This window comes from Lissotriton vulgaris, chromosome 5 (assembly GCF_964263255.1).
Source record: "Lissotriton vulgaris chromosome 5, aLisVul1.2, whole genome shotgun sequence".
Taxonomy (NCBI): Eukaryota; Metazoa; Chordata; class Amphibia; order Caudata; family Salamandridae; genus Lissotriton; species Lissotriton vulgaris.
In genome coordinates this window covers 472,376,292-472,394,309 of record NC_141693.1, presented here as the reverse complement: position 1 = coordinate 472,394,309, position 18,018 = coordinate 472,376,292, and the positions used below count along the sequence as shown (strand labels likewise).

At 41.5% G+C, this 18,018-nt stretch overlaps 1 protein-coding gene across 1 annotated transcript in view; it reads right to left on the bottom strand.

Moving 5' to 3' along the window:
* Positions 1-463: 463 nt before the first annotated feature.
* NECAP2 (NECAP endocytosis associated 2) overlaps positions 464-18,018 on the bottom strand; it is a 104,160-nt gene continuing 86,605 nt past the window's right edge. Inside the window, exons 7-9 of the mRNA XM_086921918.1 lie at positions 16,184-16,277; positions 4,074-10,219; positions 464-3,940 (exon numbers count right to left, since the gene is read on the bottom strand). Of these exons, the coding sequence (XP_086778044.1) occupies positions 10,171-10,219; positions 16,184-16,277 (143 nt within the window). The 3' untranslated portion in view covers positions 464-3,940; positions 4,074-10,170. The remainder of the gene's footprint in view (positions 3,941-4,073; positions 10,220-16,183; positions 16,278-18,018) is intronic.

Here is an 18,018-nt window from a genome sequence, read left to right as displayed (position 1 = left end):
GATGAGGTATTACTTCAACCAACTAGTGTAGGTGTAGTTACTAAAAATCACTTGTAGAAATCTCCCTATATGCTAATTTGTTATTCGTATAAGCTTTATTATTAATATGCGATTGTGCTTCATATTCCAGCACGCCACACATACACCGCTTATTTATTTGTTTGTTTTACTTCTTTGTCCAAGGGTAGGAGGCTGTGCACTACCACGTGGTACCCTTCAAATAACCAGAATATTTTGAATTGTGCTTGGCCAAACACTGAAATGGGAAAGCTTCTATCATAAACTGATTTACAACCAGGCACTACTGCCAACTATAGACAGCTAAACCAGTAACTGTTCAAAGGCAAACAGCAAAATATCTGAGATCATCCTAGAGTCCACTTGAAAGATAGATAGCAATGGACATTACAAAGAACTGAGCTTCAAGGCAAGGACAATAAAATCAATCACACGAAGGCAAGGGTTGAGTTTAATAACTCTTTATTATTAGAAACCAAAAATGTGTACACACAGAGGAGAAAATAAACGTTGCCATGTTCACAAAAAATAAAATCACACACAGGAATGCAAAGAGAGGTCAAAAGATTTGAGGCTATATGTCATTTGAACCCTGAGATAGCTTTGATGCTCCATTCAAAGCTGAAAACCAGTTGGTTACTTTCTCTGCCTCACTAAAAACCCTGACAAAAGGTAATTACTGAAAGCATGTCACATCATCTCACAGTTAAAATGAGCCTAGAACTCAACTGAATCTGTGACAAAGCAACCCCACTAAGGCATTAAAATGATTTTAAATGGAAACTCCAGATTCCCCAAAACAGAAACAATGTCAGATTGGGATCTTACAAACTTTACTGCTATTGTGTCACATCCACTGCCTGCAGTGATGTCATTACTGGGAGGTCAACCCTGGTGCTGCCCTGTACACCAGTCTTCACCACATCAGTTCAAGGAAGCCCAGCGACAGACAGCACACCAGTCTAAACACAGAGTAAATGGAACCCTCAATCACTATTTTACAAACAAAAACAGAAACTGCGGGCAGATAAGGAGTGTTATGCCCTTCAATTTAAACTTTTAAGTGAGACAGATGAAGTGGCCAACTATGGATTAAGGATGCTATGATTTTCTGGATGAGGTTAGCATGATTTGCTTCAGTGATGTGTGTTATTATAGGAGAAATAATCTCACAACAATTTACAAGTCAGTTTTAGTACATGAGGAAAATGCCAGTATTTGAACCAGTCTCAAACATCAATAGAAGGTGCCTTAGCATGTAATTTCTCAGGTAACAAAGATCACACACGCTTCTGCCAAGTAAAAGCTCAAGCCATAGCTAGGAAAGTGATCTTTCATTACAAAAGAAAGTGCTAGCTCCAGCCTTTGACTGCCAGAAGTAGTGAAAAATGTAAGATTTGTTTTAACCACAGAGATGTGAATGCAGATGTATGGGCATGTCTGAAGGTTGCAGACAGCCTACATGCTCACAAATTAGGCTTTGTACATATATTTCCAATAGATATCTTGGATATTAGAATCTAATTTCATTTATTCCAGTTTGATTCTTTATAAACCTTTCCTGGCTGTACTTAGCTACGGCACAGACGACAGCGCTGTCACTAGTTTGCATAGATTCATAAGCACTGGATATTAGTTAGACATGCAGGGCCAGATTCACAAAGAAAGTAAGCTTTTAAGTAAATTTATACTTTGAAGTAAGTTTACTACTTTTCGGTATTCACAAACTCAGAGGGTAAATTTACTACAAAAGTGTAAGTGACATGTCTCCAACCCTTGTGGTGCAAGCAAATGGCATACTTGTCTGGGTGGGTTACGTCCCTTCCTAAACCCCTTCCTTTCCCACCAATAACCCGTCTTACTCCTCCCTAATCCACTCCCATTTTATAGTAATCACGTCCCTTTTTCCACCCACTCGTCCAGTCCTCCCATATTTACTACTAAAATGTATACTTCCATGTGCGGAGACTCCACAGCCAGGGCAAAGAACTCAAAACACGTAAGTATAGGCAATGTGGAGACAGAAGTCAACACGTTGTTTGTGAGTAGCACTTTGTAGTACTACAAAAAATGTTACAAAGTGAAGTTTGTAAATCAGGTCCACAGTAATTCTATTCATGTCTTCAATGAGCTCTATTCGCCCCTTCCTCTCATATACATTGTTAAGCTGGTCTTTCCCTGCTGTGCACCTATTGCAAAAGGAAACTCGTCACCATTATACAGACAGGATGAGCAGAAAGGAAGGGGAGGTTTGCTTCCTAGCAATAAGGGCTCGTGTAGATTGCGAAAGGACAGTGAAATAGAGTTAAAACATCAGGGCTTCATCAGCAGAAGCACCAAAACTGGACCAAGGGGAGACTGGATCATGGCCAGTTCTTCAGGAGAGGTCTACTAAATACACTGCAACATGAAAATAAAAAAAATAAAAATAGAGAGGAGTTCCAACTCCTTTTCAACCAGACAAAAATGTTTTAATCCTTGGTAAATTAATCCGAAACAAGCTGGCATCAGAGTGGTACACAAAGTGGGAACAGTTCTCACAGTAGTCATTTTTTATCAACAACAAAATGGGATCAGATGCCCCACTCCCGTCATGCAGGCGATTAACACTCACTCATTCATTCATTTAGTGGCTGCTTTATCGTTTGAAAGCATTCGGGAATATCTGTCATCATATCAGCCACGCTGCTCCTGTGAAAGCCACTAAAACGTCTCAGAGGGGTGTGAAATAGATCAGAGGAAGGGATCAGAGACATTGATCACACCCAATACCACCAAACAAAATACAAGAGCATCACTCCTTTAAAAAATACCGATCCAACAGTAGGACTAAAACACATTACACATGTGTTTCTAGGAGTTTCCAAAATCGGTATAATAACAAGAAGCCACTGTTGAACGCAACATAATAATTTTCTTTGGGATTGTGATGGATTTTAAACATAATTTTTAGCTTTTTAAAAACTTCAGTACATCCTTTACTCTTGCTTTTGTAAATGTAGGTACTTTTCAAATACAACTGCTCAGTAGAGTCTTCCAGTAAAATAGTACACAACCACCAAAGACTGATACACAAGACAAAAATGTACATGGCTTTCATTGCTCCAAAACACACTTTTAAGAATAAAATTTGGGGGCAGCAAATTGGTAGAAAAGAGAACATAAAATTCCAGGAACAAGCACAATATAATGGAAATAAGCACACATCCAAAGCTGCGCTGTTGGTAAGCATGTGTAAATTCTTTTCCATGCTAATCCATCCTCTAGATGCTGGACAGGAGTCCCACAGTCTTTAACCTAAATGGATGAACCCTTTCCAAAACTGGGGACAAGGGATGCCATTAAAGGTATAGCAGTGCAAAGGTTTTAATTGTGATATGATTGAAATTAACAATTTGCTTACCTATCCATAGGTGACTACCATCTTTTTAGTTTCTGTATTGCGCTCCTATTCGGAGAATTTTGAACTTTTTATAATGTTAGTTATTTTTTATTTTTACATTATCTTTTATGTGTGGTTATATACGATTTTAAATGTAGGCTGTACAATTTATTTATGGTTTTATGGCAAATAATCCCATGAGAGTAATGTACTGCATTTGAAAACAGCACTATCTAAATTGTGTTTAGTAGCAGGAAGATGATAGTGCTACGGTATACTCTGAAGAATTGTAGGAAAAAATGTACGCATGGAATCCTGGACAAGATACTAATGATGTAGACTAAGTCTTGGAGAATTATTTTTCAATTGCCTACACCTTTTTTACATGCGGCTTACAATGAAATATGGAACAATAAGAACAATCAAATAGGGGTGAGCAAGGACTGCTGAATCTTCACCTGATGATATTGGAGGGTGGCTTGGCCCACTACAGGGGTCAGCCTAAGTCTGGTTCCAAATAGAACATTTTGTAGCTCTGCACTGACATTAACCCCTTCGTTGCTGGCCCGTTCCTGCCGCTGTGCGGTAAACAAATGAACAGGGCGGGGCCGTGACGAACCCCAGCCGTCATCAGCACACGAGCACCACGGAGGTGACGGCTGGGGTTCGTCACCAGCATGCAAGGGGTTAAGGTGACTGCGCTACAAATTTCAATAACAAAACACTACCCAATTTATACAGTAGCCTTAAGGATTAAATAGATGGAAGTGGCTGTTGGCTTATTGGTAGAAAATTACATTATATGAGTTTATCCCTCTTGAATAACATTTTTAAAACTGGTTTGCATGTTGAAGCTACTCCAAAAGTGGTGATGCTGCGGGTCCTGTTCCGAGAATTCCTAAGAGATGCTGTAGAATCCAAAAATCAGACCAGTTGGATTTGGAAAAACAACCAAAGAAATAGAATTTCTGAGTTACCCACATACTCCTAAATTAAGTTAAAGTGACCATACGAAAGCAAAATGAGAAAGAATGCTGCCAGGGTGAAAGGCAGAGGGATATGATATACAATTTACACCTTTCTTTATCTTGTTTTCTGGTTGCAGGCTTCCATTTGGACTAGACCAACTCAGTTCACTGTTCTTGGGACCATAATATTTCTTATGTTAGGTGTATTTGTAAAGCACACCATCACCCGCAAGGGTATCCTGGTGCGGACCAGGTGTGTGCCTAGCTCTGCCTATGGTAGGTAGGTTAATTGAAAAGCCAGGTCTTCAGCTTCTTGTGGAATTCAAGAAGAGAGGAGTAGACTCTGACGTGGACTGAGAGGCCTTTCCACACTTTAGGAGCAAAGTAATTAATTGAGATACCAATTTCGGCTGGGCACAATTTCTTAACTTATAATGTTATTTTGTAAAGAGCTTTAGGTAAAAGTAGTGTTAAAACATTAACCTTTTCAATATCTTGTTTGTTCTTTAAAATGCCAAAAATATTTTCCTTTTTCCCAAATAAAAAATGTAGATACCCTCACAACTCAGACACCAAAAGGTAAATGACAAACAGCAAAATCTCTCGCTGCAGGTTTGAAAAATAAAATAGAAAAGGCAACACTAGGTACGAAAATTAGGTTTCCTTTCGCATTATTAGCAAATTTTTTCAAGGGTTAAAGGAAAATGAAATATTCTGTTGGCGTTCTGTGTAAACAGGTGACTTTCCTTTCTTCAGTGGAATACAGCCGCTTTCTCTTGCAAAGCACATACAGGACATTTCCCATGGGAAAATCCGTCCGAAAAAGATACACTTGGGAAAATATCTCTTCATGGATAGCCATGGCAAGAGTTTCAGCTTTTGCATGAACAGTTAGCAGACAAAGAAGAAGTTGCCACTAACAGGCCGAAAATACCTTGAGATGGTGCAATGTAGATCATGGCCCGCTGACTACCACAGAATGCCTCATCTAAGGTAAAACAATGATTTGAATCCCAAGGATCTTCAGATCTAAACATTTTAATGTGGCCAGCCCTTCGTTGCAAGCCAGGCTGTATACAGTCACGAAGTGTCAAGAGGAAATTAGGACCCCACTCAATAGGGGCTCTCAACAGAACCTCCTATCAGTTCCCAATAAGTAATTTAGTTCAGATCATGGAGCTCCAGACACAGCTGAGGAGAGGCTGACAGTTAGTTAGGTTTCTAGACAAATCTCCCATCAGTGCTGTGTGAGGTGGTAAGAGTGAACTTTTAGTTTTGCTGGTCATGCTTGAAAAGGTTAGCTCGAGGATTAAACACATAAATAAAAGCCACTTTGTTCATCAGCTTGGAATGTTTAATGATGCACAGATCATGGACACAACCTCGACTGTCCCTACATGTCTCAGACAAATGGGCTATGTAAAAAGTCTGTGGTTAAATCGAACACTGCAAGCCCCAAGCACGAGGAAGCCTGAGATGACCGAATTATCGGTGAGGAGGAGACAAGTCAGTAAAATGCAAAGGCAGTTACCTTCAGAGCTGCAGCTTGTGCTCCATCTACTCACTGCTGGCAGTACCAGAATAGTTAAACGTGGCACACTCAGCCAGCTTCACTGAAGACAGTGAAACAACAACAGGAGAACAGGCATATGGCAAATTGTCAAAGAAAGAGAGATGAAACAAAAGAAAACTGTTCGGGTTTAATAAAATAAAGCTGTGTTAGCCATGAATAACTGTGCTTTGTTTATTTTACTGTGGTTAATCTTCTTAAATGCACTATAATTTGCTAACCCATCTATCAAATTGCCTTGACAACTTATTGTACGTACAACACATGCTTGGCTTGTTGGCCTTGCAAAACTTGGAGTAGCCCAAGAAGCTGCAGGCCCCATCATATTACAATCACCTTTGGAAACAAGTGCTGCATCATATGTTAGCTGTGAGTTTGCAACTTGAAATGTAAACAAATTTTCACTTCTCTATTCTAATGCCATTAGAAATCAAAACCGGTTTAATGTGTCTCCCTTCCATACTGACACCGGAAATCTGAAAAATTATTGTAAAATTACAGCCTAAAGTCGACAGCAAATTGCAGAAGAATAAAAAGAGTATCCAGTTGAAGGAGAAATTAGACATCTAAAAACTCCAGCAATGGGTCACAAAATCATCAATGATTGTGGCAAGTGGATAAGGGACAACAGGAGCTCTGACATTAGGACATAAGGAATAAAATGTCTACTCCTAGTGGCATAAACACTTTATAAATAATCAATAGTATAACAAAGTTGAGTAGCAAACATGTAGTTATCAAACATATTTCAGCATCCCACACCAGCTTCCAAAGACACTTTAAAGATCACCCAACTATAAATAGCACTTTTAAGCTGTTAGAGTGATTGTCTGATACCCAAATTCATGAATAATTGTTCCTACAGACAGAAACATGTAAATATTTGCTTAAATTCTGGATTTCACATACGTTTAGCAGCATTTCTTACATTGTAAGACCTAACTATTATCAATTTGTTGGGTTTATTGCTATTTAAATTGCTATACATGAGTTTACTCCTATGTACATATTGCTAAAGAGATTGTCAAAAGGAGAACAAGGATTCCCTGTTTAAGGCACTTTGGTGAACAGACTAGGGAGCTAATTGAGGAAAATACAAGTTGCAGAGATGGCAGGGCTGTGCGGACAAATTAACAGGTTAAATCCTCCCCAAAGAGATCCCAACAGGAGTCCGTGACTTTAACTGCTGCTGCAGAAACAAATCATTCCTGCAACATAAGATGAGGAAAGATACCAAATTACGGCTGCACTGCTGGATATTGACGGTTTTAGGTTCAGCCAAATCTCTCTAAAAATATTAGCTAGATGGTACTGATCAGGCAAATGAATCAGCGTAGAAAATAAAACAATGGAACAAATTAAAAGAAGACCTCTTTTGAAGGCTTCTTCTTTTCCACCAAAAGAAGGAAGATATTCTATTGCTTTGAGCTTGCCTGAGACACAACACTTTGGATCATAAGGAATGATTCCTGAGCGCCTTAGCTTTATGGAGTTATGGCTGACAGAAGTAGACCACAATTAATGTTAGCTAAACTACAAAATAGAAGTGCTTTTGTAGGGGTAGGGAAATTTAAATCCCAATTAACAGGTAGGTTGGGGGCCCAAAAATTCCAGATAGGACCTCAGATTGTGACAGGCCCAATCATTCTGTCCATTTCCCCACCTACCCTTGACTGCACATGGGCTGAAATTGTACTCATGGTTACACATTAGTACATAGCAGCCAAATAGCCCCATGTCACAAGGAAGTCCTTCCAACACGTCCCAGTTTTGAACGTATTGAACGCCGTATCCTGAAGGTCAGCACTTACAATTACAACCATACAAATTCTGTGATACCACTATCTCTGAATTCTCAGTGTAAATTTGGATTTGGCACAGTTGCCAAACAATCCACTGCCCACTGCTATTTTGCTGATTTAACCAAAAAGTGTTTCCAGTTCAGCTGAAAAGTTGAGAAAATAATGGAATGCAACACACAGCTCAAGACAATTATCAAAAGTTTAGTCAGGCATTATAACCTGCAGATTGCACAAAAAATATATAAAAACCACCCTACAGCATCATAATTCCCAGCCGACAGGGTAAAATAAATATTCCTACGTAATTACATTAAAGCTGATAGAGGCTGACTGGAGATGCAGAATTTACTTTTACATGTCTCGTTATGATCTTGCCGACACTTCGATATTTGATCTGAAGACACCAAGTGCTTGGCTCTAGTATATGCAGCAGAGCACTTTTTGGAGTGGGAATGCACAGAGCATTAGCACCTACACCTCTTTGGTCCATTTAAATGCTGCCAATTAAAGCAGCTGAGTCTACGCACTGCCAGTTACTTTCTAAAACGTGCCTCATACTGGTTTAGTTGACACCGTCACTGTTAGCCACACGCACAGAAGGCTCCTTCAAAATGGCTGTAGCTAGATCATCAGAAGGTGGTATTCTTCAAAGAACTGATCAAGGAGCATCACTGTAGTCTCAACAGATTACACGAGGATCAACTTGGCTGAACAAGCCCTGGGATCCAAGCATCTTGGAAAATAAATGCATAGCATAGCTAATAAACTGGTGAGCCGCCACTGCACTATTAGTGCAGAATGTAGTGGACAAGCACACATGCAGATCAGTAGACAAGAAACATGTGCAAAGTAAGAAGAGAGACTCAACTTGCTGTGAACAAAGAAAAATTCTGCAAAGTAATCTTTCCCCCGGTCAAGCTATTTTCAGCTCCATATAATTATTATCATCAGGACTGCAAATGTGCCCCAGTTCAATAAAACATAATTTTATTTAAAACCACGACTTGTTAGGCGGACCATCATATACTGAGCTGCCAGACTCATCTAACACCAAGGAGCTAGCCACTGTCCCATGCCTATTGAAGCTCTGAAGATTATCCACCTTCATTTACAAAACAGGAGCACAGCTAAAAGCCGTGTGGTCGGAGATGCTACAGGCAATAGAACTACACCCACTCTAAGTAACCTTTCTGCGTAACTGCACCTCAAAAATGAGGATACAAACTACAAGATTTAATATTGCATAGATTTGTTCGTCTTTAAAAGAAAAAAAAAAAAAAAGGTTACAGGGTAGAAAAGGGTCCGGAAACAAAAATCAGAATGATTGTCTCAATTTAACAACTCCTTTTAAATAGACCCAGAATCATGAGCAGCATGACAGTCTAATTCCAACGTAAATCCCCGAAACAAAGGACTTCCTAACAGATGCACTGCGCCGCATCTTGAAAATGGTCTCATGTGTTGTGTGACCTACATGAGGCACGGATCAAGTTGGAAGCATGGGGTCTGTTTGAGCTAAGGTCTGCGATAAGGTCCTTTCAGGCAGTTTTAACTCCCACTCTCACTGGGCCCTCTAAAGTTAGGCTCAAGTGGCTAATTAACCCACTGACAAAGTAATTCCCTCAGAATATCAGTCAATGTCTAATCATTAAGGCCACGGTATCACACACTTCTGATGCCTCATCTCTTCCAATATTTAAGAGACAGAGGTGACTTGGATGCACCGCAACCACAGTGAGTTCTATAAAAATCTGATTTAAAATGTGGACAACGCAAGGACTGTGCATAAAGCATTAGAGCCAACTCCAGCCCCACTCTAACCTATAAAATATCACACACTATATAAAATTTTATTAAAACATTCTCCGTGTTCTGCCCCATAGGCCACGCCTAGGGTTGACTCAACTACATCCCAGGTTTGTTTGAGCATCCACTTAATAAAAAATAATATTTTACAAAGTCAGCACTCCATCATATCCTTATTACAGTCCCCTTCACCTCCATCAAGAGCAGGTTGTCAAGCCAGGCTAGGTCCCTTTACTTTAGTGGCTGTCAAAAGACAAGATTAAGGAGCTGATCCCCTCCGCCTGCATGCATATCTCCAACAGCTCGATAATCTCCATTGGTTACAGGGGAGGGAACTGAGCAAAAGGGGAGAAACTAATCAAATTCTCAACCATGGCGGTGGGTACCGTTCTGAAAGAAGGTGCTATCTGGATTCATACTGTGGAAACTTTCAAGTCCGCCCCAAAAAATATAATTTGCATGAATGCCCGAAAATGTTAAAAGAATGTTAGGTAAGGAAGTGCTGTGTCCTTCCGCCATCACTGGAGAAGGCTGGATAACTTCCCTCCTGCTTTTGGTCCGTAAAGAAGAGACTGTATCTTCTATCAGCGCAGGCCATTATGGTGTGGAAAAGAAGAGTCCAATTTAGAACTGCACCCATTCTGTGCTGGCTGGTGTCTGCCCAGGTGCCGTCCTAGGAACAAATAGGAACATCAGTCAACTCTAAATTCATCCAGGAGTTTCAAAATCAAGCATGCATGTTTTTTCAGTTTGAAGGGTGTTTTGTGTTCACATAATGTCTAAAGGGATGCATCAGTCTACACAGTGACAGTGAGGCGCTTGAAAAAGAAGGTAGCAAGGTCTATAGTTACTAGCAGCCCCAGCACAGACACTCTAGCAAAGAGAACACTGGGAAAAAGACATTCTCTGTGAAAGAGATCACTAAGATGTGGGAACTTAAAGGAATGCAGCAGAAACACAGGACAGTAACTGCCAGCATTAGCACAGGTTGGCCGAAAACCATTAATTCTACATATTCAACAGCAAAAAATACCAAACGTACACCTTGGAAGAGAGACACGAAGGAAAAAGAACAACCGGATTAGAACACAATCGTCATTTGTACATAATATTCAGATCAGAGAAATTCTGGCAGGATTCAGACAAAAATGCAGAAGAGACTGTGGCCTTATGCAAGAGGCATTAGACAGATCAGACAGTGGAATGAAGATAGCAGAATATTGGCACCAAAGCCAAGCTTAGTACAGAAAGTTCAGCTTCCAGCTGTAGCAATTTCATGGGCTTCACTTAGGGAAGGAAAGAACAGGAGCTACGACCACTTGTTTGCCTACCGAGCCCCCTTTTCTCAAGGATTCATGCAAGAAACAGAAAGCAAAGGGCTCTAAAAGCTCAATTAATTCAGAAGTTTCCACTCCTTGCCTACCCAAATTTCTCAGTCCAGTAGGCCACAGCTGATCCTAAGTACTGTACAATTAATTAAACTTGCGATGACATTGGACGTCAAATGATGCATGATGTCCTGTCAGCGAAACCTGGTACTCTGCTCCATTGAAGCCCATGAGCGACTTTGGTGGGATAAAATATAAGAATGACTGCAGAAACAACTCCGATGCATCATATCACAATGCACATGGGTCACATTGACAAGGATACAGAAATGAAGGCAGCAGAGCACCAGAAAACACTCTATGGTAGTACATCACGTTCCACAAAGCACCCCTTTCTGTGGGAGGCACAGGGAAAGGTGGCAGTCAAGAGGCCTCCGGGGGTGGTACACTGAAATGCAGCAGCAACATGTCCTTAGGATCTTGGCTGAAAGAGCCTGTAGCACCAGAGGGTCCTTCCCCCTTTTTTGTGCTGGAGCAGGCCCATGGAGTGCCTGCCTGCCAGATACAGGATATAGCATTGTACGCAGATGACATGCTCCTTTGTCTTATTGACAGGTACAGGGATGTTGCCAGGGCCTCCCGGTTGGCTTTGGGCTATATCTGGGTTGCAGGTGAATTGGCAGAGAACCTGATTCTCCCCTTACAACCCACGGGAGCGCATGCCGTGGACCCAGAGGGGCCTAGGTGTGAACAGTCCTTGTTTCGTTACTTGGGAGTTCAACTCTAGCAAAACAATCTTGGAGAGTAATGTTGGGAAAGTGATCATGGCGCTCCAAGCTGGGGTGCGCTTCTAGAAGTTGTACCGCCCCAGACTCCCCCGCCAGTGATGGGTAGAATGGTGGAGACCACAATGGAAGCATTACCTAGGCCACTCTACTTCTTTGCTTCCCTACCCATAATCATACCCAGAAGTAAATTTAGGGACCTAAACTCACTGCTGGGAGAACGGATTTGGAATACGGGCCGGCCTAGAGGAGCACTTGTGAAACTTCAACGCCCTAGCCTCGAAATACGCCTTGCAGCCTCTGATTTAGAGTTGTATTATCTGGCGGCTTAGATGCAATGGGTGACTTGTTGGATGGCAGAGAGATTTCAGGGCGGTACGGGGTGGGTGCGAACGCACCCACGTCTCCATGGTTATCCCAGTGGATCCTAGAACCCAAGAAGGTCAGGGCTGTGAGCCTATAGGATGTGGCTAAACACTGATTCACTACCTACAAAAATCTAAAAACGGTAGCCCCCTACTCCCCATGGATGCTGCACAGTTGGATCTTTGGGGGGGGGGGGCAAAGCATGTGATGGACTGGATGACGCTGGGTATCAAGAGGCTAGGAGGCCTATATGTTGGAGTACCACTGCAGTCCTTTGAGGACTTAAAGCTCACATTTGATTTACCAGCAGTTCTTGCTATGTGGGATGCTCTCGGTGGTGCTGTGCTGGAGATGGGAGATGACCATAATGAACCTGCAAGGCATAGGGGTGTCGCACTTTCTGTACGACTGCAGGCAAATACAGACCTATTACGGCCTCTACATTGCTTTGCAGAAGGATGCGCGTATATCCCCCCCCCCCTCCGCTGGACCTGCGGGACAAGTGGGCGGCTGACATCGGTACGCCAATTTCTGATGCGGCCTACACATGGGTCCTTAACAGTACCCCCTACATTTCGCGGAATGCCGGTTTCAAGTAATTTAATTTTTTCTACCTGCACAGAGCGTATCTCGCACCGGACAAAATGTATCGATATTTTAATGCTGCCCTTACTGCATGCCATTGATGTGGTACTGAGGGGGCTGGGCTGTTACACATGGTGTGGTCTTGTTCGCACCTTGTAGGCTTCTGGACGGATGTGCTGTTAGTCACTAATGACATCACTGACCACAGCGTGGAACTATTCCCCTCGGCGTGCCTTCTAGGTCATTTTCCCAGACCAGCCAAGGTGACCACTAATTTTATAGATCTCGCCCGATATTAGCCAAGAGTTAAATTACCTTTTTTAAGTTCAAGTAGAATTTTATTAGGAGAAACAAAGTTAATATTACAAAGAGCAAGAATGAAGACAACATCATCAAAACGGATATTAAACTAGGTTACCACAATATAAATTACCTTTAACTGGAAGAACGCCAGGGGCCAGCAGCTAGTAAAGTGGCGTAGCGACCTCACGCGGTGGGTAGAGTATGACTGTGATGAATGATGCTAAACATAAACGGGCCCCAATAGAGACAGCTACCGGACTACTGGACGATCTTGAGTGGGATGGGCGGTCTTGACCACGATGACCCAGCAACTCTAAAATGGGACCCGGGACTGAGCATGTCTCCCTGGACTGGTTCGACACCCAGCCCACAGACACTCCAGAGGTCTCATTAAAGTACCATCTTGACTGAGGACACCTCCCCATTTTATAATACTCACGGTTTCCAAATAAACATAGGCTATACCGATTTAACATTTGAACACTTCTACTTGGGCGATGACTGGATGGGATGATGCATAGGGGGTTTGGGGTTGTTGTTTCCTTTTTGACCAACAGGTGCGACAAAAGTATATTGTTACTCTAATTTGTTGTAGGAATAGCTGTAAAGTGAGCATTATTGTGCACATACGAACCCTTGCATGCAATGTATGGTCTGCTTTATACATATGCCTTGCTTGGCAATCATTGCACTGGGGATGTGAATAATGAAAGTGAAGACGCTCGCTATGCTGCAACTTCTGTTTCCCACCACAAAATACCAATAGAACAAGTTACTTACCTTCAGTAACACCTTATCTGGTAGAGACAAGATCTAGCCCCAGATCCCTTACTTTAGAAACCTCACCAGGCACCATGCTAGTACTGACCGTACCAAAGATTTTCATCAGGAGTACCTGGTCCCAAAAAATAGAAAGGGACCAGACTATTTCAAAAAAATAATAGAGAAGCAAGATGTTCACCGAAAGGGCTGATCCCCAAGAAGGACGATGGGGAGCCCGTAGAGAGTAGAAGCCAGAAGACCCGGAACAGAACCAGTAAAAAAGACAACCTCATAGGGATTGCAACCTAAGATTGGGGAATGCAAGGGGGCCAAGGACAAAAGACCACTGAGTCCAGACCCAAAAACAAATGGAAGGAGCAAACACCTTGCTCATCCACAGAAACACATTCAGAGAATAAAAGCACCCACTGATTGTCGAGGAAAGACCCCTGAGAAACACAGTATGAAAAAAGGACTCTCCAATGAAAGAACGATGGAGAAAAAGAGTAATAAATGCTGAAGAGCATCGCTAGGAAAACAACAAGAACTATAAAGAAACCGCTCTTTAACAGAGAACCACGATGGGACAGACAACACCCGCCAGGTAATGTAACAGAGACACTCACTGAAAAGAAGGAAGGAAACAACAAGTACAACCAAGAATGGTGAACCAGGTCACCAAGAAGGATGGAAGTAATATGCAGCAAGCAATGGACACTGTACAGAAAGCCCGGTGACCATATAGGCAAACACACACATAAAAATATCTGAAGTAAAATACATCTACAAGAGTTACATTCATGAAATAGGTACATGCACACAGATGTATCCAAGTATAAATGCATATAAGGATAATTACACATATAAAAGACATAGAAGTCCCAGTAGACGCACAAGTCATACAGGGTACATCAGAAGGATAGCACATCCAACGCCAGTGAGCGGGAGGACGAGAAGTGGAGGAACAAAGGTTATTTCAAGAACAGAGGTAACCAAGTAAGGACAGAGACACAATATCCTAACGTGGTAGAAGAGAGTTACGACAGTAGCTGAGGTGAAGATAGAAAGACAAGGCTGGGAAACAGCAACATAATGCCACATAAGAATAAGAAGTTTAAGGCAGTGCCCGCTATAGGGAAGAAGGGCAACCACCCAAAAACCAAAGCCATCGACTGATTGCTCGCCCGCTTTGCTGGTACGGCAGCCCCCTTCCCTCCCTTTTCCCTTTAGAGCGCGAGGCTCCGTGCTTATTCAGCGTGGGGCGTCCCTCCCTCCCTGGGAGAGCTCTCCATGCTGGCCTCGCAGGTTGCTGGGAGCAAATCATAGGTCGCTAGGGGGCCGTTGCGATTGTTTTTTTTAAAATAGGTAGCGAGAACAAATTTGTTAGTCTTGATGCCCCCACCTCTGTCTTAGCCAATGCCGGGGCAAAAGGGAAGAGCAGTGTCTAACACTAAAGCGGGAGATAAGTGTGCGGCCGCCATGAATACAAAGCTTGGCGTCCCGCACTTAATAAAAACATATACATTTTAAAAGAAAAGCATTTTGGCTGCACGTGTGATAATAAAGTTGAGTGGCTGCCATAGGCGCTTTATAAAACAAGCTGTCGCCATTGCCAAAGCAGAATGAAAAAACATAGTGCTTACTGACTAAATGAAGGAGACAGTACAATGCCGCAAGTAAAAGATCCAGCCCTGATGGGCGGTCAAAAAAGGAGACAGGGCGGTAATAAGGAGAGACTAAGAAGCCTCACCATCAAATCGAAAGCTAGCGTTTACCATGCACGATGATGCCAGCCAATGAAAAATATGGCAGGGCTTCCACACCACTTCTAAAAAATACCCAAATGCGGCATACCTCGCAAGGTGAGCAGCGCATGCGCTGCAATTCTAGGCATTACCTTAGCTTGGGCATAGAGAAAAGGACATGCTTCATGGCCTCACGTTGGAATGTAATTAAAGACAGTACTACACGGCCCCAGGTTAAATATAGCAAAAATAAACACTTCATGGTCTCACGCTGGGACACAGTGAAAGGCAGTGCAATATGGCCGCAGGTTGGAGAAAAGGGAGAGAGAGAAGCCACTGACCTGGCGACATAACACAAAGAGGAGTAATACAACCTCACAGTACACAGAGAGTGAACCAATTAGGTACCAAAAAGAGCCTGAGAGTAGAACCCACATTTGGACAGAACACTTGTAAAAGAGGGAGATGCAGGTAGGAAGAGAGAAAAAAGGCAGAAGCATCTAAGTTACTCAACCAAAATTCTCCATCGCTCGCCGAACACATAACCTTACCAGAAGTCCCTATCGAAACAGTGAGTGGAGACACTATTGGGAGTTTTAGCATTCCAGTACTTTTCATGCCATAATTCATGCCAATGAACTTGCATTAGACCAGCATATTAAACATACAAAGGGACTTAGGAATGTAGAGTAAAAAAGAAGGCATCACAGCCTCTTCTCTGCAAAAAAGCAACATTTAAACTATTCCTAAATGGACTGCTCACCCTGAAGCATTGGCAAAGTCTCCCCAGATGTCTCCTGTGGCGGCAATGCCCTCCTGCTCTCCAAACGGCGTTGCACCGATATCAAGGAGAAAACCTACAGAGAAAAAATAACCAAGAAAAGCTTTAACGCAATATGTGAAGTAAATGCATAACATCTTCAGGTGATAAGCAATCCATTATTCATCTTCAACAATCGTTGGGCGAGTGTTATTGTACTTTAACAAAAAAGTTGGAAATACTATTCCACCATGAGGAAAATATTGGAAGCAGTTGAAAGATATTACATATTTCATCTGTATCTGCTCAGCTGCCTCAATATGCAAGTATAGTAGATCGACCCTAGTGAGAGAAAGTATGAAAGAAAATGTAAGAGAGAAATTATGTAAGAGTGTGAGATAATCAGAGATATGAGAGAAAAAAAATATGAATCAAAAAGGGAGTAGAGAAATGCATTAAGTATATCATTATGCATAAACTACTGGAAAAAATAGACATTGATAATTAAATAAATAGAGTACTGTCCCAGTGAAAATATTTTAAAAATCCAATTATATCTTATAGGAAATTAATTAATCCATAGTAAAGCGAAATAAAAAGCATAACCGAGGATGTTGTTATGACAGACTGAAGCTCCTTCAACAGAAAAAGAATGTTTGCCTGAAAGCAAAATCATAATCTTAACCATATGTACCCATATTAAGACAGCCTAGTAGTAGTGGAATAAGAAATGCAATCAATAATTAATCCTGAATCCAAGTCTAGTGCAGTTAGGAAGCCAGACTGGCTGCGAGAAAAGAGTAAAATCCAAAAAGGTAATTGAAAAACGACTCCTACTCTAAATAGAAGTATACAAACCAGTCAAAAGAAGAATGAGGGATATTCTGATTAGTCCCCTAGTATCAGGCTCAAAACGCAGATGAGACCCCCCTTAAAGTTATTAAGAAAGACAAATGTTTAAGTCCATATGAGACCTACATTAAAAGATCAGAGGAATACACACCCAAGGACAATATAGAACGTATCACACTTTGAAAGAAGATGAAAATCCAATCAGAGAATCGCTGTACTTTACTAATGTAGCTTACAATACCCATATTTTCATGCCCATTCTACGTCTTTTAACGGGAAGGGCCATTACCCCCAACCTGGACCCCAAAGTGCCCATGACACTAGACGCAATGGTTTAAAAAGTTGGTGGATCTGCTGATAACATGCACTATTGATGATGCAGTTGAATGTTATCTACTTTCATTTCCATGAGCTTAGCTCAGCAGTTGTGCACTTTAGAAACTAAACGTGCGATGTAACCAATTCTAGAAACCTCTGTTACTTGGTATAATTCAGCTTGGGCAAATTTTTTTGTTAAACTGGTGCAATCTCGTTTAATTTCTAGCATTTCGTGTTATACATTTTACACAAAATGCCCGAAATTATATCATTACACTAGGTCAGGTATTATGACCATTTTAGCGCTATTTATAGCGCACAATTCGGGATGTGTTTTGTGCTAAAATATAGCACAAAAGGAGAGACATACTTGTGTAATTTCCCCCAAGTTTTGCATACTTACACAAGGGAAAAATCACACAAATTTCTCAAACACCTAGTACAGATGCGTGCTTCACCTCGCCAATTTTCCTGTGACTTGCAGCTTTTTTTCAGTAAATATATTTACAGATACAACTAAAACCTGGAGTAAGAGTTTTCTTCTACAACACCAAAAGCAAAACTAAGCTGTTGCAATGAAACAATTATGCCACTGTGCGCGCTGGAAGATAACAATAAAGAGACTCCTATTTAAATATTTTAGAAAACCAGGACAAAATAAAAGAAAT